The sequence below is a fragment of the Microtus ochrogaster genome, linkage group LG1 (genome assembly GCF_000317375.1).
Source record: "Microtus ochrogaster isolate Prairie Vole_2 linkage group LG1, MicOch1.0, whole genome shotgun sequence".
Classification (NCBI taxonomy): domain Eukaryota; kingdom Metazoa; phylum Chordata; class Mammalia; order Rodentia; family Cricetidae; genus Microtus; species Microtus ochrogaster.
In genome coordinates this window covers 41798504-41820952 of record NC_022027.1, presented here as the reverse complement: position 1 = coordinate 41820952, position 22449 = coordinate 41798504, and the positions used below count along the sequence as shown (strand labels likewise).

At 38.6% G+C, this 22449-nt stretch overlaps 1 protein-coding gene across 1 annotated transcript; it reads right to left on the bottom strand.

The window, feature by feature from the left end:
* Positions 1–4690: 4690 nt before the first annotated feature.
* Enam (enamelin) lies at positions 4691–22153 on the bottom strand. The gene is made up of 9 exons (XM_005359451.1): positions 22100–22153; positions 20847–20915; positions 20690–20740; positions 19236–19277; positions 17389–17649; positions 16989–16997; positions 16273–16335; positions 10930–10980; positions 4691–8026 (listed from the first exon to the last, which is right to left on the bottom strand). Exons 1-9 carry the CDS (start codon positions 22151–22153, stop codon positions 4691–4693), a joined length of 3936 nt encoding a protein of 1311 aa, XP_005359508.1.
* Between the last annotated feature and the right edge of the window lie 296 nt (positions 22154–22449).

Below are 22449 nucleotides of genomic sequence, written 5' to 3'. Positions count from 1 at the left end.
GAGGACAACTTGCGAGAGTCTCCTTCCAACATGTGATCCCTGGGATTAATTCTGAAGTCTTCAGGCTTAGCTGCAAGTAGCTTTTATCCACTGAGCAATCTTGTTGGCCCCCATAAGTTGTGTTTGTCAGGTGTTTATTCATGGCAATGAAAGAACTAAATAATAAACTTCAGAATACTTCATAGACAAAAGAATGAGATTTTAAATATTTTAATTTTGTAGAAATTGATTATACAATATGAAGAGAAAAATAGAGGATATTTTATAAAATAATGACTTTTAGAACACCCATTATACATCCATACATGACAAAAGTTTTGATGGAAATAGGCCAAAATGTGATTTTCTTGTTTCCTTTCACTTTGCATTTTTTCCAGTATCTCATAAATAATATATATTTACTATACACCATTATGTTTTAGAAAACACTGATTATTATTAGCTGAAAGCTTAATTATTTTGTTTTGGAAGTTATGCATTTCTATTTACTCACACAAGTATTTAAAGAGAAAGTGATATGTTTGGAACATTTACTTTGCCTAAGATAATTACCAGTTACTCTGAGGGATACATAAAAGAATAACAATTAATTTTACTTTCTAGGGATTTTCCAATGGGCAAAACCAACAGGAAAAAAGTTTGCATACATCTATTACAGTATCGATAAAGGTAAGAGATGAGATGTACTGTCAGCCGTAAGGGAAGATGGAGGCATGAGTTGGGATAGTATGTTCATCCAATAGGATTCTAGAGTTAGAATATTCTAGAATTATGTAAGCCAGAGAAAGAGCAAGGAACATTAGGGAAATGTAAGAATCCTGCCCCTCTCTCTTTGTACATGCTACCAGATGCTGGGGGGTGGGCACAGAGGGTCTTGATCAGGGAGGTGTGGGAGTGGGCATTATTGGGCACAACATTATTTATTTAACATTTCTCTCTGTGCTCAGCTTGTGCCTTACTTATTTTGAGGGCTTCTTTTCTGCTAGCATATATTTTGCTTGATACCAGCTGGTTTGGGTTTCTAAATTGAATGAACTCTACGTTCAAAGAGAGAGAGCAAAAGGTTGTTACTGAATAGGGTGAGGCAGAGAGGCAAGGAGGTACAGGTGGCTAAAACCAAATACTGTACCCTCTGGTGAAATGGTGATTATTTTCTATCAAGTACAGATTCCTTTGAGGGGGTGCAATTAGTTGTTGACCTGAGTCACAGAGAAACCTTTAAGGTTTTACAAAGTAGAAACACATTTGTCATTTTTAAGTCCAACATTTTTTGGTTCCATTTTTTTTTTGGCTCGTAGAAATGACTTTTGGCTTCATGAATAAAAGATTAATTTGAAGGTGGTAACTGATACTGGCTTAAATGAGACAGGAGGAACAAATAGAAATGCCTAAATAAGCAATAAAGTAACTTAAAATTCTCCTTAAAGATGTATTAAATGGCTGTGTGTGGTGGCACCCGATAGGCAGAGGCATGCTGATAATCTACAAAACCAAGCCCAGCCTAATGTCCTAATCTACTGAGTGAGTTCCAGGACAGCTCAGGTGGTTACACAGAGAAATCCTGTCTTGAAAAGCCAAACCAAACCAAACCAATCCAAGCCAAAAAAGATATATTAAATTTGTGACTCTGGTTTGCGTGGCCAAATTGAAATATGTTGTCTCCATCCTTAGATGCTCCAGAAACCTGGAGAAAGAGTCTCCATGATAATGCCTGCCAAGCCAAATTCTCAGAAGGTCAGCTGGACCCTGTACCTCATCATTCTCTTCATTTTCTTTAGAGTAAAGAGCCCAAATTTCTCCAGGGAGCTAGACTGTGCCTCTAGAGCGTCTGTGACAGAAAGTGTGTAGGAGCCTCAGGGCTTTCTCTTCTTTCTGTGACCTTCAGGTGTAGTTTTCTTCTGTATTATTTATCTTCTAAGGGCATACCCAACTATGCTAGAATCAGCAGAGATGACTATTAGATCTGGCATCCAGTATAGAAGTGGGCAACAGTAGCAGGTGGAGATGCTAGAGGTAAGGGGTGTGTTATTAGAACCTTTAGTATGTGCTAGAAAAGACCTCAGAAGTTTTATGGACAACTTAAGCAGGACACAGAATGAGCAATACATTTAATGCAAGGAACACATGCCTACTAGGCAGGCTTGTAGAAGCAAGCCTCCCTGTGCTCATCGACAGGGAAATCTTTATCCTTTTTTATTTTATTCTCAAGCTGAACAGGTTTGCTTTTGGTCACTCTATGCTCTTTACATTACATTACAGGTGACAGTAGCAATATCTCACCGATCCATATGTGTCGACATATTTATAGAGACAAAAAGACCAAAACCAAAGGGAAAATATTAAAGTCACTATCACTACCACAAATCAATAAAAAATTAAATAAAAAACCCACAAAAAGGCCAAAAGTAAAGCCCCCAAAGAGCAAACTTACTCACTCTGTAGCACTCAGGTTATCATTGCTTAGAACGAGGCCCAGTGACTTATAGCACCTTATATCAGCCCCATTCCCAGTGGTCCCTGGCACCTCACCCCAAGGGGGCAAATGATATTATATTAAATTAACTACCCCAAGATCACAGTGAGCTGCATCTTTACTCTGTTCAGGGGTGACATGACAGGAATGGCTTAGGGGGCAGCTCAGGTGACTTCTCTCAATTCTCATCGCTCCTTTTCACAGGTGAGACTCTGCCTGTGAGACCTTGCCCACTGCGTTTCTCTCCACAGTGTCTGTTCCTTATTAAAACTTTTCTATCAGTTCTGTTTTGGTAAATACTTCTACCTCTGTCCCCTGAGCTCATTACTCTCGGCATGACAATATTTGCCAAAACAACTGTGCCACCCATTCATTATGTTGAAATACATTTGGTATTCACATCGAAGTTTGGAGGAAAATAATAAGCTTTTGGTTTTTAATCTATGGTTAGAGTATAAGGCTGGTGGGTTAGGGAGGAAGTTAAGCCGTCAGAGGGTGGCACAGTCTGCAGCTGTCCCACGCGAGTATGCTGGGCACAAGGCTAGAAGACATGTGCTTTATTAAGAGTCCTCATGCATCTCCTGCAGGAAGAGCCGGTGGCAATGGGAATGTTTGAAGGCATTCAGAAGCCAGCCAACCAGTAAATGTTTATTGGGAATCTCCTATTGGTAAGACATTTTATTAGATTCAAGGGCTGATTCCCTTTCTCAGGAGAATTTCATCAAATTTCTGAGGGCATACAAAATCTGTCACAAGAAAAGTCCTTTAAGAAACACCTTGGGAATAGAAAATAACTTTGTAGGTAATTTAGAGATTTTTTTACCCCCAGACTCAAAACAGGCAATATCCAGATAACAGGCCAAAATGCCTTAATAACAGTAAAATAATATCAATAAAACTCAAATATATTCTAAGCAAGACAATATAGAAACATCTACTTTACAAAATAATTTACACTATTTTGCTATGATACCTGGAAGTTGTGTCTGTGAATAATCTATAGGGACGTGAAGCATAAGCATGATAGTCATAATATGTAGTGGTGCAATAATTTATAGTGAACTAGTAAAGAAAGCTAAACATTGCATATTTTATCTGCATAAGCTGGTCTTTCCCCAGGTTGTCCTCTTCAGTTCCCGGAGGCTGTGAATTGGTGACAGGGTATAGCAAGCCTTAGTCTCTTTTTTCCTGGATACTCAGTCCCCAAGTAACAATTTCTTCTTTTCATTTTCCACTTTCCTAAGCCCTATGATCTGGTAACTAGCCCATCTTCTGTTCTCCTAGAACAGGCTCTTTTAACCAGGCTGTCTACATTGAGAGACCAGGAGAAAATTAACAATGAAAGTAGCTCCTTCAGGCATGTTATCTACAGTGATGGTTTGACTGAGAAAGAGACTAGAGAGTAGAACTTACAGAGTAGGTCCAAAGAGAGGGAAGGTGATGCACAGTCTGAAAGCATGCAAATGGCATACACAGCAGGAAAAATGAGGAACTTAAGGAGAAAAAGAGTCAGAGAGGAAAGATTCATTGGTAAAAGATCAAAGTTACACACTAGGAGATAGGACAGACAGACTGACGATGGTCAACGATAGCTACCTCAGAATGTGAGAAGCGATGAAGGCAGAATGGTGAGGAAACAGTGAAAGCTCTATAGAGAAGGAAGGAGAAAGAGAAGATTGAAGGAGAAAAGAGGAGGCAGATGAGTTAAAGAACAGTAGAAAAAAAAATGCCAAAGGTAATATTAACTAGGAGAGAGAGTAGACAAAAACAACACGAAGGGGAAAGTATACAGTGCATCAGGGCTACACTGGTGTGCAGGCCTCTATATGAAATGGAAGACTCTACAGTCTGCTAGATGTGCAGAACCAGACAACATTGTAAGGAATTTGAGAGAAGAGGGATGATACATTATCTAGAAAGAGGAAATTAACTCAGACAATCAGACAAATAGCTTCCAAGTTCCAAGGAAGGAATGGTCATGGCCTTCATGCTTTTTCTTAAGTGTGCACTAATTTGTTGCAGTGCTGGATCCAGCCAGCCCCAAAGGCCCGCTCTCACTAATTCTACCTGGGCCCTATTTCTACTGTGGGGAGGGTAAAAGATCAGGGATCATCAAGAAGGCCAGAAAATCAAGTCTTAGGGAACAAAGTTACAGAATCATTGACATAGGATTGCTAGTTGTTTTCATGCCCCAAGAATGCTCGGTGGAAGTGATCCCTAAGCCTGAAGCAGTAAGCAGCCTTGTCCTTGGTCCTCTTGACTGGTTCCTTGAAAAGCTTCAAATGTAGTGTGTTCATCTGCATTCACTGGATCTACATTTATACTTTTAAATTGTTCTCTCGTAGGTAACCCGACTGATGTGGTAGGATTTTCAGTAGGTGTCGAGAGAGCACCACTAAGACTTTGTTTTCCATTGTTGGTTGGAGGTTCAGTGCTTGAAGAGTGAAGCTTTGCTAATTTGGAGCTAAAGCACGGTAACTTAAGGATAGTAGGTGGTCTTTGCTGCTGCATCTCACCCTCTTTCCCTTGGACTTCACTTTGTTTGCTGTCTGGGCCAGAGCCTTTGTCAGGGATACCGATAACGAGCTGTTCAGGGGTAAGTTCAGCAGTTCTTTCACTGAGCTGGCTGCCTTCAAAAAATTGTTTCAGAACATCTCTCCGGTCTCCTCCAAGGTCACTTTTAAGACAGGGTGTGTCTTTTGGCTGAGGAGAGCTGGCTTCAGGAAAGGCCTTACTTCCTGTTTCCAGTTGGTTCTTTCCAGCATATGGTGTGTTCCCTCTCAGAGCAGGTGCGCCATCTCTGAAAGGACTTGGGTTTGGACTCTCAGCAGTTAGTTTATTCTCTGAGATGTTTTTTTGACTAGATAGGATGCTTGTTGGGGAGACATAAGATCTTGCATACTTGGTATAACTACTTTCTGTATACACAGGACTGGTTTCTTTGTTCTCCCTTGGTGCAAAACCATAGGATGAAGTGTAATCTTGTAGAGCCAGCACATTGTCTTTGTGTCCCGTGGAGCCACCAATACAGCAGGAACCTCTCTCACTTTGATGAAATAAGTGTGCTTCATTTTGACCTGATGGGTAACTTTGAGGAACGAAATCTGGGAAAGCTAACTGTTCTCTCTCTGGTGGACTTAAGCTACTAATTTGTAAATCATAGTTCAAATTCTCACCTTCAAGCCATGCTGGATCCTTTGGAAGTCCAGCAGGGGAGTTTGTGGAATAAGGATGGTTCCTCTCTTGGTTTGGTGTATTAGATTTGTGTAGATTTGTTGACTGACCCCAGCCATTTCCATTGAAATACGGCTCATTTTCTTTCTGCTTCTGTGCTTGATTCCCATGGTCCCAGGAAGTCCATGATGGAAAGAGTGTACTTTCTTCTTGTCCTATGGCATTATCAATATAATAATTTCTGGGGTCCACAGGTGGTGCTATAGTGGGACCTGGATTATATATAGGGAAATTTTCTTGTGGGCTCCAAGGATAGAATTCATTGTAAGGAAAAAGTTCCTTGGTTGGATTCCCTAGGGAGTAGGGAAGGTATTCCTTTGGTAGGGTTGAGGCATATTTGTTGCCTTCATACTGCCCAACTGTTGGTCTTCCCTTGAAGAGCTCATCATCACCCCATTTACTTTGTCCTGGAAAAAGTTCATCTTCATTTGGGTCTATTGGATCCTCTTCATTATACTGCTCTGTCTCCTTCTGGTCTAGAGAATTCATGGGGTACTGTGGATTTTCTGGTTGCCCCAGGGTACTGGGAGAGGTAATCCTCTCATTCCATGTATTGCTTCTAATGTATGGTGAGTTTTCATTAGGATAATAAGGATTGTTATAGTCATGGTAAAATATATTTCCTCTAGAGCCATAGGAAGGATAAGGTAAAATTTCTTCCTGCCTCCCACGATCTTCCTTTAAGGGTGGAATGATTTCTTGCCGATTCCAGATTTTTCTCTCAACAGGAAAATGTTCTCTTGTAGAAGGGGTTTTCTTAGGATATGCAGGCTGTTGGTGTGTACTCTGCTTTAATTCCGGTTTCTTAGTTTCTGATTCAAATGGGGTTCTTCTTGGCTCTAAAGCTATTCCTTTGGGAAGATTCTGGTTTTGGATTTGTCTTTTGGGACTTGACACTCTTCTGGAATCTTCTCTTGGAAAGTAGGAGTTTTCTTGTTGATCAAAAGAATTAAAATTTGGGCTGACCCTGCTACCCTCAGGGTGAGGCAAATTATAATTTGGTTTGTTAATTCCATATTGTTGGGAGCTTCTCCAGGGGTTAGCTGTATCTTTTGTAGGGCTGACTGTTCTTTCTTTTTGACCTAGTGACTTTTCTTTTGGATTTTGGGTTTTCACATTGTGACTATCAGTAACCAGTTTAGGACCCACTGAGGCCACATTGGTTCCCACAGGGTGTTTATTTGAGGCAGCATTGGCTCCCACAAATGGTTTATTTGAAGCAGCATTGTTTCTCACAAACGGTTTATTTGAGGCCATGTTTGTTCTCACAAAAGGTTTATTTGAGGCAGCATTGGTTCCTATAGATGGTTTATTTAGGGCCGGATTGGTTTCCATGAAGGGTTTATTTGGGGCCTGATTGGGTCCCAGAAAGGGTTTATTTGAGGCCTGATTGGTTCCCAGAAAGGGTTTATTTGGGGCTGGATTGTTTCCCATAAAGGGTTTATTTAAGACTTGATTGGTTCCCATGAAGGGTTTATTTGAAGCTGCATTAGTTCCCATGAAGGGTTTATTTAAGGCCTGATTGGTTCCCACGAAGGATTTATTTGGGGCCGGATTGGTTCCCAGAAAGGGTTTATTTGAGGCTGGATTGGTTCCAACGAAGGGTTTATTTAAGGCCGGATTGGTTCCCATAAAGGGTTTATTTGGGGCCGGATTGGTTCCCACGAAGGGTTTGTTTGGCCTGGGAGATTTTCTTCCAAAATTTACTGGATTTCCTGCAGAGTTAGGATAATTGACTCTTGAAGAAGGAGGGGAAGGTTTGGGGTAAATTGGATTTCCTGGAGGAGTAGTTTGTTTACCTTCCCAAGCAAAGGAATTCCACTGAGGACCCCTTTGTACTGGTGGGTTTTGATACCCAGGTCCGTTCTTTCTGGGCTCCATGGGACCAGTGGTTTGCCATTGTCTTCCTGAAGGATAATTTCGCACATTCGGATAGGGATGATTCTCATAAATGTTTGGCTGATTTGGTCTCCACGGAATCTGGTTTCTCGATGCTCCTTGGCCTGAAACATTTACTTTAGGGAGAGGGAAGACGCCATTTTGAACTGTAGGGTTGTTCCCAGCATTCGGGCCAGGTCCCCTGTTCCCTGTTGGGCTAGTTTCATTTCCGCCTTGAGTCTCTCCAGGAATTGACTGAGTGGAGTTAGCCTCTGGCGTAGTTGAGTTAGTAGAGGCCTCTGGGGGTGGATCGTCTGGGGGTGGGTCCTCTGGTTTAGGAGGATCTTTTTCTTTGGGTTTTTCATAATCTTCAAACATCTCTTCTGAATAATAAGGACGACCCCCAAAGCCGTGATACCCATAATATGCATAGTAAGGATTCTGTAAGAAAGAAGAAGGAGAATTATTTTTTGTTTTCTCCTGTGGTGTTGATTTTAATTGCTTAGTGCAACAGGGAAGCCTCCTATGCTGGCTTCTCGTAACACTACAACCTACACTTTCTTTCTAGAAGTTTGAAGCCTCCATTCTATTCTCTGGGTGCTGAATATTCTTTCTAGCCGTTAGGCCCAGATCCTGAACCTTAGGATTAAAACCCATTTTTAACATAGGATCTCACTGTCTTACTCTTCACTCAGGCCTTGAGTTTTAGAAATTGAACCTCCTGAGTGCTGTTACACACATGAGCTACCATGTCCAGGTTAACATTTATAATTCTTAAAATTGTATCTAGTTATTTGTTTCGAGGCAGAGGTTTATCATATAACTCTGCTGGCCTGTAACTTGCTATGTAGATCAATCTAGCCCTAAACTTGTGATCATCCCCCTGTTTTGGCCTTCAGAGTACTAGGATTCCAGGTGGGACATAATGATTGGCAGTTTTCCTATTTGATTCCATCCTTCTCATCCTCATGTCCTCATGTCCATGTTCTCGTTTTACACATCTATCGGTGCTGTCGAGGAATCGGTTACATGCCAGAACTTTGAATATGGATACATGCTTTTACCTCACAAAGGAAAAGCCTGTCCCACAGGTTTTTAAGGCTCCAGACTCTTCCAAATGAACACACTCATAACTAGTTCATCTCCCCACTGAGGCCATTCTCCAATATTGCACATCTAAGGAATATTTTCTATGCCCAACCCAGTTCTCCCAGATTCTTCTTTTTCTTTTATTTCCCCAGACAATGATTACCAAGTCCAAACATTGTATCTAAACTTTCATCCTTGTCCTGTTTCCCTTTGTGCCCATTACTCCTCAAATATTGTAGCTTTCTGACTCGTTACTGTGTGCATCATATTCACCCCTCTGGAGTAGGAGAAACTAGGGATGAGTTTTGGAGAATTACAACATTTTCCTTTTTAAATATGTGTATAAAGTTGCCTTTATCTTAAAGGATAAACTTTAAATCCTTTAGCATAACAAGGAACCCAGTATATTGACAGACAGATGTGGATCATAGTCTCTTTTTATCACTTTCTGTGATGTGATGATTGACTAAGTTCTCTTTGTCCATTTGTAATATGGAGGTAATAATAGAATAGTAGAAACTAAACAACTTGTCATGGAAGTCAAAAGATAATATATGTATATATTATATATGTCTTCATATCTGGAATTTTGCATCTAATAAATGCTGCATATTATAATAAAAATGTTAAAATTTTTACAATCATCTGAGCTATGACCATGGCATTTAACCTTATTTTCTCTTCCTTAAACTTGATGTGGTTGCAAATTATATCTACTGTTATTTCTCTGAGGCCTTGCACATGGCTTCTTCCGATCTAACCTCTTCTCTCCTATGCACTTATCGTCCCCAACATACTTGACTTACCCTGGAAGACTCAGCTGGAGTGCCACAGTTGTGCCCTGACTTCCCTTAGCAGAGCCAGGCTGAGGGTTTGCTGCTGGATGTCTGCAGCAATACAGCCTTCTGCTGCAATCATCTTTACTGTGAATTTTCGTTGTTTATTTTTCTGGGGTCCTCCCATTTGATTTTGCTATGTAAAGTTTTTGAGTAAAAATACTGTTTTTGATATTCTAGTTTCTATAATAGTGGGGAATGCTTAATAATTTTCAATTAAGCGAATAGCCTGTATAATTTTTTAAAAGTCATTTGTGTATCATTTAGGTTCTTTAGTTTCCCTCCTGTACTGGTGATTAAATCAAAGACCTTAGGCATGCTAATTAAGTATTCTACTACTGAACTGTATTCCCAGCCCTAGTTTTTCTTTGAAAACAAATAGGATAGAGAGGAAAATAGTTTTATTCTCATTTTGGATAGAGATGATGAAATAGATAGGTGAGAAAATATTTCTAGTAACACACAGGAAGTTGAACAGTGTACCCAAAAGGTAGAATACAGATTTAGTGCCTGTGTTAATGCTTGTATTACTCTGTTTCACTTGCTAATGTTGTATATGAAACTCTGAAGTTCTAGTTTCTAGGTGAAGATGTATACAATGAACTGCATCACTCCCATCTGGGTATTTTATAGTGAGTTAAAAAAGCATTCTGTGCTATCATTGAAATAATAATTTCATTGTCATTATTTTAATAACACCTTGCTCCGTTCTCCTCCAAAAAAGGTATTGATTTCTGCTTTTACTGAATGCATATCACATATATAGGGGAAAAGAGTAAGGGAAGTCCAGGGGTAGACTAACAACCTCTAAAGTAGTTTATTTGATGACATACTAAGAATAGGTTGGGTATATTTGATTACTTTCTTGGAGTATACTAAAAAAGATATAAGACTTAGGTTTAGTCCAGTTTATCCTGTAACTGAAGAGGAAAAATTGAATAGTAATTTATCTTCTCTGGATTTCAGTATTTGTACAATGAGATATTTAGGTGATAATGCAGTTTCTGGTGAAGGGACTATTTTAAGATGATCTTAATTTCTTTCTGTGTATGCTACTGTCTAGAGTTTGCTATCAACTTTGCAAAGAGGCCAATAGTTTTCACAGCCAATATGTGAGCAAACTTTCATACATGTAGAGGAAGTAATGCCCCATGGACATGGTGCTGGGTTTAGAAGCAAGGCTGTGTATCTGTCTCCTGTGCTGAGACAATAGGCATGCACTGCTATGCCCAATGATGTATCAAGCTTATTTAGATTATTGGCTTGATTTTTATTCCACTTAAATTTTTTTTAGGAAATTTTTTTTGAGTTAGAGAATTTTTTTATGATAGATTTTTAAGTTCTTGTAACATCAGATTAAATGATAGCAGCTGATATATTGTAAATCCTAACTGAGGTAATAGCGTCATTCCTACTTACTCCTTCTTCATTGCTGAATTTTGGACGTCCAAATGCTGGTGGTGGTCCCCTCTGAAAGATGAAAAGCACAATGAACATAGGAAGAAATCATTTTGCTTTCCTTTCTTCTTTTCCTTTTTTTTTTAAATTTTTAAGACAGGGTCTTGCTTTATAGCACATATATTGCTTTATATACATGCACTATGTAGCTGGGTTGACCTTGAGTTCATGGCAGTCTTCCTGCCTCAGCCTTCTGAGTACTGGGATTACAGATGTGCTCTACTAAGCTTGACTAGAGATATGTATGTGTGTATGTACATGTGTTTGTTTTCACGTGTGCATGTGTACATGTATGTGAAGGCTAGAGGTTAATGTTAGATATCTTTGTCTTTCCTCCTTCACCTTATTTTTTGAGACAGGATCTCTCATTGAACCTGGAGCTTGCTGGTTGGCTGGAGTAGCTGAGTCAGCAAGCCCTGGGATTCTCCTTTCTCCTCTTCCTGTGACTGGGGTTAGTAGGTATGCATACCACTTTTTTCCAGTGAGGGTTCTGGGGATCTGAACTCAAATCTTCATGCTTACATAGCAAGCACTTTACGCTTTTCCCCTTGAGCTCTCTCCTCAGCCTTTGTAAGACTGGAGTTGTGTTAAACTGGTTCATTACTAATGGTGTTTAATATTGTGAGTGTTGTGCTCATGAGACTTTAGACTCACTATCTACCTATTGATACTTACGATCCATTAGAGAGTACTATTTTTATCAGACTTCAACAAGATCCTAGGTTATCTTACTAAAAATACCCACATGTCTTAGCCATCAATCACCGTACCTCACTTTCTCAGAAAGAGAGAGAGATTAACATTTGAGTGATAGTTGTTGACTGATAGCGCTACTGCAAGACCTGCTTTTGGTACCAGCTGCACAAGACAGTTCCAACTTGGTTAGCTGAAATGGTGCACATCTTATACAACACTTTGGCCAGACCTGCACAAAATACTCAGAGACTATTGGCAATTTTAAAAGACATTGATCTTGAAATTTAACCATCATTTTACTTTCACAGGATCCCCCAGAAAGAACGTCGCCCCCATGACAGCTGGAAGTAATTCTAGAGGACGACGTCCCCTCTCCCAGTAAAGTTTGCCCTTGGGTTTAGGGACATCATTTAGGGGTTGATTATAATTAGTATATGATTGAGGGTTGGGGGAGGAATTTTATAAGCTCATGGATCATCATGAAAAAAAAAAGAGGGATGATGGGATAATATATTTATAATTGTGAGTTACTGTTTTTAGACAAATATTGGTATTCATTCTTGTATATTGATACAAAGTTAAATTATATTGACTATTGTATGCATGCATGTTTCTACCTCTGTTTAAAATATTTTTTATGTATTGACATATATTGTATTGATATATATTGTATATATTTACCATATTGCAGTGTACATTTTTACCTCTGATTAAGATACTTATATAATGTTTCTGTATTGATATATATTTACCATATTGTAATGTATATTTGTACAGTGTTTATATTTGGAGGTCATTATCCTCATTTGTTACACAGTTGTTTATTGTCTTAGTCTCTAAGTTAGATAGATATTGAGAATTATATAGATTAATAGTCATCTAAGTTTGTCATTTATAATTAGACTGATCAGGTTCTTTAGATATATAGAGATTATACTCAGTATAGATAATCTTCAACCTCTTCAAAGAGCTGTAGAAAATGGCCTTTAATCTAACTAAGAGTTTCGTGATAGTGAGACACAATTGCTCCTGGCAACACCGCTCTATTCCCGAGAGAATGTTGCGCACCAAAGACACTCCACCTGGAGCCTTTCTTTTTGGCAGAACTGGTTTTGGGGCAAAGAAATGCCCATACCTCAACCACTGACAAAGATACAGAGTGTTCATCAATGGATAAAACAGGACTGTCATATCCTGCCAAGACAGGGTAAGATAGTTTTGAAAAGTTGTTTGCCTTTGAAAATGGTATGTCAGTTATGTTAGGCCTTAGCCAAAGTTGGTTGCTTCAACGCTGCTAATGTGACTTTGGGTGATTGCCCAGGTAGCTAGTTGTCTCTGTGATTTGTTGCATGTTTTAGAAGTTGTTTCGCTGAACTTCCTAATTACCCAGGTAACATTATTTCCCTTCTCAGATCTTCGACGGGGTTGAAGACTATATAAATGTAGTTACTTTTCTTTCATGACTTGGCCAAGTTATTTATTATATAAGACCTAATCTAGTTAGAATAGGATATTTGTACTTATTGTATATAATTTCATAGTAGGTTTAGAACTCTCTTACTTAAACAAAAGGGGGAGGTGTTGCGGGAGGTCCTTCCGCTCCTCCAGCCTATAGCCGCTGAGATACCCGCCCATTGGGGCGTGGTCTCTCTCCCTTTAAAAAAGCGGCCACTTCCTTCTCTCGCTCTCTTCACTTCCTGCTCGGCTGGCGACTAGACTCCTTTCCTGGTTGTACAGAGGGCTGACGGTGATCTGTAAGTTTTTTCCCCTTTTAATAAATAGTACCCTATTAATCATAATTCCAAACTGCTGTGGCATCGTTTGTGACTTACGTCTACAGATAGTGGACTCCAGTTATCCATATTAGAACACATAACAATATGAGATTAAATAGTGATATTTTGCATGCTTTGTTTACATTTAGAGTTAATTTTCTTAACTAATTTTGAAGGCTCACACATGAAAAGTAAAGGCTTCCCACGTATGTGGATTATCAAACTCAAGATTATAAAAATTTTCATATTATTAAAAGTGATCTATATATCCAGTTCAATTCCCATCAAATTCTCAATTGTATCTTTTGCAAAAATAGAAAAACTTCTAAAATTTCATGAAAGAACAAAGGACTGAAATAACTATAAGAATTCTAAACAAAAAGAGAAATTCTGGTGATAATCATGATACTGGATGCATCTTTGTATAGTACAGAGCTATAGTAACAAAGCTAGTATGGCATTTGAACAAAAACAGACATGTATGCCAGTGGAATAGAAAACCAAACCCAGAAATAAACCCACATAGCTACAAATACTTAATTTTCCACAGAGGTGTCAAAAACACACATTGGGCAAGTCAGCATTTTAAACAAATGGTGTCGGTAAAGCTGAATATTCGCCTATAAAAGATTTAAACTAAATCCATATCTCTCACCTTACACCAAAACCAACTCGAGTCAAGAGCTTAAATATAAGACCTGTATCTTTGAAGCTAATAAAGAAAAACACAGATAAAACACTTGAAGATGTAGGCATAGGTAAGGACTTTCTCATAGACTTCATTAGCACAATAAAGAATCCCAAGAATTGAAAAATAAGAGGATTAGAGAACATTAACGAGTTTCTACAAAGGATACAATCACCAGGGTGAAGAGACAGTCTCCAGTACGGGAAGGGATTGTTGCTAACTGTACTAGACTATAGAGAGAACTGCTAAAACTGAACCCTAAAAGAAATAGTGAAAGGCCAAGTGAAGTGGAGAGGCAGTTTTCAAAAGAAGAAATACAATGGCCAATAAACATTTGAGAAAGTATTGAACACTTTTAACTATCAGAGAATTACAAATTAAAACTAATTTTAGATTCTTTCTCAACACAGTCTGAATGGTCATCATTCCAACAAACAAATGCTAAGAAATGCTGTCGTGGACACGTGGAAAGAGGAATCCTGGAAAGTGCAGTGGTGATGTCGTGACTCAGTCACTGTGGATATTGCTGTGGAAGTCACTCTCTGAACTAAAAATAGAACTGTCTGTTTGACCCAGCTGTACCATTTCTGGACTTCCACGTCAAGGTCTCTTAGGTCAGTGATGCCATACCACAGTGATGCGTGAACATCTGTGTTTGTAGGCTGCCTTATTCACAATGACTAACAAGGGAACCTGTCTAAATAGCCATTAACAGATGAATGGGTAAAAAAAATGCACATTTACACAAGGAATTTCAATCAGTCATAAAGAAAAGTGAAATAATGACATTTTCAGGAAATGTATGTAACTGGAGATCATTAGGTTAAACAAAGTAAGGCAGATTTGAAAAGAAAAATGCCACATTTTCTGGTAATTGTGGACTCTGGGTTGTTTGTGTTTAGTATGCTTATGTGTGTTTGTGCGGCTCAGTAAAGTAGAGGACCATGAGAGGGGATGAAGAGATCTTATGGGAAGTGAGAGGGAGGGAGGAAGAGAGAGTAAGGGAAAGTGCCTGTTATGAAAGCAAAACCAGGAACTCGGGAGCGAGGAAGGGAAGGAAGGGGATCGTTGACAGAGGAGCCAAGAAGAGAAAGTGGGTGAGGAGAAGAAATAAGAGACAAGAACATGTCTGTGTAGAAGTGCCATTATAAGGGCCGGAAGAGATGGCTCAATTGGTAAAATGCTTTCCATGCAAACCTGAGGACCCAAGTTCAGATTCTCAGCTCCCCTCCCCCCGAAAAAAGATGGGTGTGGTGGTGTGCATCTATAATTCTAGGGGTGGAGGGCAGAGCCAAATCTAACTGTCTTCCTCAACCACTCTCTACCTTATTTTAGAGGTAGCGAGTCTTACAGAACTTGGAGTTCATGTCTTTGGTTAGACAGGCTGGCAAGCAACGTAATACGCAGACATATACATCCCCCTACATGTGCATGCCTACACAAACACACAATTAAATGATTAATTTTAAACTTTAAGAACTCTTTGAGAATTATAATTCTTTATAATAACATATCTGTTGTTGGGGAAAAGATGTGATGGAGAGATTATAATGTAGTCATGGCTTGCTTCTTAGTTTTAAACTCTTGTGTCAGGTTTGCTATGATACTAAATTATGATTTCATTGAAGACATTATGATTTCTTATGTGACAGGATTATAGCACAACCGTTAAAAATTAATTTGTTAACTTGTGTTATTAGATCCATGGGAAGACTGCCGTTTTCTGAATAAAAATAGAGGAGTAGATGGGAGGACACAGGGGGAGGTGGGAGGACACACTTGGAGGAGAGGAGGGAGGGGAAACTGTGGCCAGGGTGTGAAATAAATAAAAAAAAATTTATTTAAAAAAATTTATGTTATTAGTAGTAGTGATTAGGCCCTGCTCATGTTGCCAACTGGTCTGATAAAAAATTTTTACTTAATTTTTAAAATAATTTTTCTGAATAATTACTAACTTGATTTTATTACTATATATAGTAATAGTATATACTATATATACTATTATAATATATAATATTATATATTATATATAAGTTTATATACTTATATATATAAGTTTATATACTATAGTATATGAACTTGTATTAGTCTTATGTGTCACATGCTAACATTATATTTAATTTGCAATACATACAAAATTCTTACCTGTGGAATTGGCCATGGTGGTTGTTGATAGGGGTAAAGCCCATTGCCAAATGGTGGGAATGGCTAGAAAGAAAGACAAGTTAGAGTTAGTTGGTAGTGAGATCGAAAATGAGAAATGAAAAAAAATGATAATAATTATATGAAAACCAGAGAGCACTTATATTTTTGTTTGCATTAGTTATCTCTTTCTTTCCTACTGTCTCTTTTTCTCCTACCTCACTCGATCCCTCCTCCCTCTACATATTTTGGGTGTAGATGATGGTAGTGATCAGTATGATTAAACATCATATTCCAGCAGTAGCAGATTATGGAACTCCTTTAGGCCTCACATGACCATGCACTGTTGTTACTGTCATTGAGAAGCTGCACTGAGGTGCAGGGAAGTTAGTGGCCCTGAATGGCAGAGGTGTGACTGAACCTAGGAGTCTGTTTTTTCACTTCTGCATTCCATATATATATATATAAAACTGTTCGTGATAATAAAGAACCAAAGCCATGATTTCTGAAGTTTGATATAGCAGGATCTCTGGAGAAACCATGTGTATATCTTCTTGCCTTATATTATGGCTACACTTGACTCATCTGGCAGACAGAAAGCACAGAAGAATATTACATATCATCAAAGCATAGGTCTGGAAATGCTTTAGAAGCCACTTGATTTATTCATGGGGAAACAGGTCTAGAAAGGCTAGGAGACTTCCTCAACATTGTGTGACTAATGGAGGCTAGGGTAGAGCTTGGTATTTTTTTCTGACTCTGTATTACATTTTATTTATTTTTTTATTTTTAAAGATTTTTTTTTACCACATAGCCAAGGTGGCCTTCTAGTCATGATTCTACCTCACCTTCATATTTCTAGAATCATTGGCATGTTCCACAACTCACAGCTTGATTCTGTGTTTTAGAAGGATATTTATGGCAACAATATTTATGTTATTTTGAACTAAATAAGATTGGAATTGACCTGCCAGGAAACTTCTGATAAATGTCAAAATTACACAGTAATAGTTGTAGTGAATTTTGGAGGGAGAATGGACGCTGGAAAGGTATGGCCCTCTAAATCTTTTTAAAGGCATTGTAAGCCTCTGATGTGGAAGTTTTCTAGTCGAGTCTCACCTGGGCTTCTTCTTTGGCCCGTGCTGCTTCATTTGGTGGCTCCTTTGGAGGCTGCCTTTGTGGTTGTGGCTCTTGTGGATTGGTCTGGTTGGGCTTGGCAGTCTCCTGGGTTTGATCAGTATTGCTTGGGAAATTGGGCATTGGGGGTTGATTCCATCCATTGGGTGGCTGAGGCCACATGGGCATGTGGTATGGAGGGTACGGCGGGGGCATGTGTGGAGGCATTGGCATACCATTCCCATATGGGCCCATAGGCATCATCTGAAAGAGAAGCAAAGGCAGTGCCATCAAATGAGGGCTGAGGTCCAGATTCTTCTCACCTTCTAAATGTAAGCTTCCAAAACCAAGTCAAGAAGCCTAAACACTTCCAATGGAATTTGATTCTAAGGGCTTTAGTGAAAACTTCATTATATTTTGTGTTACTGAAGGACTCTTCAGTTTTCTAGAAAGCCTGTCAAACTAATCAAAATGAGATTTAAGAAATTTCAGTTTAAGAGCTCGATGAGCTGGAGGATGGTTTTGTGGGCAAAGTGCTTACCACACGAACGTGGGAGCCTGAGTTTGGATCACTCGAAACCATGCATGCAAAGTTGGATGCAATAGTATGATCTGTAACCCTAGTGTTCTTATGGTAAGATGGGAGATGGAGACAATAGAATCCCTGGAAGCTCATGGGCTTCTAGTCTGGTATATGCAGTACAAACAACAAAGAGAGACACTGTCTCCAGAAAGGTGGAGGCAGAAACTGATGCCCTAAGTTGTTCTCTGACCTTCATACACATGCACACATATTGTGTACACTCATACATACAGAAAGAGCAATCTTTCTGACTCTGAAATCCGGAGTGTAGAGAGTTTTTTGGATGTACCACTACTCCGAGCTTGAGAATTTTTGTTTTTCTTATTTTACAGATTTTTATGGAAAATTATGTCAAATTCAAAACCCATGTGACTTGCTATATATAAAGCCACATAGAGAGAGAAAGGAAAATAAAAACAAAACTTAAATAACACTCCCGAACCAACCAAACACACAAAACCCTTGAAACAGATCAGGTTTTTACATTGGCGAAAATGTCAACTCATAGACACTGAAACAGTAAGAACCAGAGGTTTAGGAGAACTTTGATTATGATTACTTTAGGTAGAGACTTTACAGGATGACTACCGAATGGAAAGGATTAAGACAAAGTTAATGAAGTCTGTAATAATGCCACAAAAGTACAAAGTGACTTGTGATTTTGGGCAGTCACACAGTTTTGTCAGGGATCAGCTGACCTCATGGTTCAGTTTGTTCTGAAATTTAGCATACAAGTCAGGTGATGGTGGTACACGCCTTTAATCCTAGCATTCAGGAGGCAGAGGCAGGTGGATCTCTGAACTCCAGGACAGTTGGGGCTACAAAGAGAAACCCTGTCTCAAAAAACAAAACAAACAAATTAGTATACACCACCACCACCACCACAAGAATAACCCATGTTTACTCCAACAAAATAAAAAAATTCACAGTTTTAGTATTGTTTTAGAGAACACAAATAGAATTCTTTCTTCTAATAGTATTTACTATACTGCTTTTGTTGTCATGACTTGCGAAAATAGCTCCTGTAAACATGAGTCATAATCAAGTGTTCTAAGAAACATAAAGATGATGCTCATTTATAAAAAAACACAATAAAATGAATAAGGAAGATATTTGTCACTAGGGAACAAATGAAATGATTTGTTGTAATGGTTATCTTACATGTAACTAAGACACATGGATGGTAGTTAGCACTCAAGCTAAGATAAGCAGCACAGATTCTGGATATAAACATGAAAGTCTCAGAAATAATATAAAGAAAACTTACATGTGGGCCATTCATAAAGTTGAATTGACTGTATCGCATCATCTGAAATTAAAGGAATCCATTAATATAGCACAAAATGAAAAACTTTTATTCAATTAGTTCACAAAGCCTAAGATAGGAGTTTAGAATCTGAAGGTGCAATAATCAATCTCTTTTGCAAATTCTATGAGTTTAAAACTTATATTTATTAAAAATTCTGGAGTATATAATTTTTTTGCTTGTGCATAGCTCTTTCAAAAATTTCAATATTTAATATATAAGGTTGTTTGCCTGCATATATGTCTGTGCATCATAGGAATCTGGTGCCCACAGAAGCCAGAGGAGGGTGTGATTCCCTGACCCTGTTATAGGTTACAGACAATTAATGCGGGTGATGGGAATCCAGTCCCTATTCTCTGGAACGACATCAGTGCTCTTAACCACTGAGCCATCTCTCCTATGTCTTATGTACAATTTTGTATATGTGTACATCTGTGTGCATATGGAAGCCAGCATCTCATCTAATGTTCCTTAGGAGCTATCAGTGTTTTGTTTTGAGACAGAGCTTCATTGCTATCTGGGGCTTTCTGGTTTGGGTAGACTGGCCAGCCAGTGAGCTCCAGGAATCCTCCTGTTTCCCTTTTCCCAGTGCTGGGATCATAAGTGAGTGTCACCAAACTCAGCTTTTTATGGGGTTCCTAGGGATCAAACTCAAGTTTTCATGCTTGTTCCACAAGCTCTTTACCAGCAGAGCCATCCCTAGCCCCTGAATTTCTGAATTTGAAGTCAAATTTCATGTTGAATCAATATATAGTGTAACAGATAAAAACCCCAAAATTTACTTTGAAGATCGACATAGAATAGCAGAAAATAAACATAAGTTACTTTGAAGATTTTGAGCATTCTGTTTATTTGCAATTCAGGATTTGAGAACAAGATAACTGGTGGTAAAGATACCTGTTGGGTTGAGTGTGGTGGCACACACCTCTAATGCCAGCCCTTTCAGAGGTGGGTGGATCTATGTGAGTTAGAGGCCCTCCTGGTCTACATAGTGAGTTCTCTGGCAGCCAAGGCTCCATAATAGAGAGACTCTGTCTCAAAAACAAAATAAAATAAAAACCCAAGAAAGCAAACATGCAAAGATTCCTGTTCCTTCTGTGCATGGCGTTTGACTGATGACAGCTAGTTTGAATTGTGTTGCAGGTATTTACTTTGTAACACTCCCAGGTACAAATGGCTCTTTATTAGTGAACAAAAAGAACTCCAAAGCTAACAGCTAAATTTTAACCTAAATGGACACTGAAGCTCATAAGTAGACTTATAGGGGAGAATAATTTTACTTTGATTTGAATGCAAGACTTTGAGTTTTCCCTCCTTTTACCTCTTCATAAGAAATGTTATATTGTAAACCAAGTACCAATAATCTCCTTAGGGCTCTGGCACATGTCTCCCCAAGCACAGAGTGTAATACATACCTCTTCACTTTTACTGCTAAATCCAGGCATTCGGGGTATTGGCATCTGGAACTGGGGGAGAAATGCAGAGCCTTAGCTGAAATAAGCTGCCAGCTGCCCAAAGCGGTGCAACAACAGATCACAAAGAAAAATGTCCAGCATAAAAGGAAACACTCACAGGCATGGCAGCAGAGTTACCAAGCAGACCCAGCAGAAACAGGAGAATCACCATTTTTACATTTGGTACCTAGAATATGAAACGGAATATTATTTTGGGACAGCAAAATGATTATGCTTTGGGTTCTCTACAGTTAGTTAGCGACTACCTTATGGGCATTCTGCAGTTAGGGACTAGCTTCCTTACTTGTCTACCAAGGAGAGTTCAGAAGTATAAAGGGATTCTACCATAGTTTTATGTTAACTAGTATATATTCATTACCAAAGTCAGATTAAGAAAAAAAGATGGACGTGTGGGGGAACGCAGGGGGAGAAGGGGAGAAGGGAACAAGGAGAGGAATGAGGGGGGACTCAACAGACTTTAAAACCTGAAAAACCATAGTATTTATGATTCTGAGTGTCTCCCTTCCAAGTTGGTTTAGAAGGATGGGGTGAGATCCAACCACATCCATTGTACATACTCTTGGTTTCAACGGATGTGTACTTCAAGAATTAGGACTTGGAAGTTTTCTAAGAGACTGTATCCTCAGTATTTATATACACACATACATACACACTTATACATATATACACACATATATACAACATATGTATATATAAATATTAAAATTCTGATTAAATAAATTGTAGAATTTCACAGTGTTATTTTTCCTCTGTATTTCTATTATTGTTATGACTTGACCTTTATGAATGCACATTTGTTCAAGGGCTTGTCAGGAAAAAATACGCATAAAGAGACAGAAACATGCATTTTATCTTTTCCTTAGAAAGCGACTGCTGAAGCAAGTCTGTTCAGTGTAGGTTGCAGTCTCAAGGAAGTAGAGGAGCTCCTTTCTAAATGTCTCTGAGGCTGTGGATCGTGGCTTTTGGGAAGCTTTGGGTGTTCATCTCATTTAGTTACCCATTTCATCTTTATTGGAGAGTCACAGTGACTAGATTTTGTACACTCAGGGAGATGCCTCATTTTCTTTTGTGTGCATACAATGTCACTTATTTTCTTTTTTTCTAACCTATCAAATTAGGTTGGTACTTTTAATGTCCCTTCTACCTCTAAAAGAACATAACTAAGTAATAATTGACCCTTATTTTTGACTTGAAAAAATTCTCTGTGGTTACTTTGAAGTACAGTGACTGCAAATCTCTGTGTCTTCCACATCATCTTGCATATTTAAGTGAGGTTTTGTCTTTACAAGAACACTTAATAACCTTATAGTTTGAAATACTAGATAATAGAAAAGGAAGTGGGGTACTCACCAAGTGACATGGCTTTGGAAGAGAGGCTGGATTTCTGCACTGAAGCAGCAACATGTTCTCACCAAAATTTTCATAAGCCTTTTGGAAAAAAATAAGGATTTTCTCATGAGAAGAAACTCAAGTTTGGAAGCAGAGAAAATAAATTAAATGAATAGCAAAGAGTCACCTCTAGGGCAACCATGGCATGTTAATAATTTTATCCAACCATACCCTTATTAGAGGATCCTCAAAATCGAGCTTAATCTTCGGTGCTTTTAGATTAAGATGAGAGCTAAATCAGAGAGAAAATGAGATAGGCATCATATTTTGAGATACTTTTAGTGCATTGTTGGCAAAACTTCTTTGTGGGA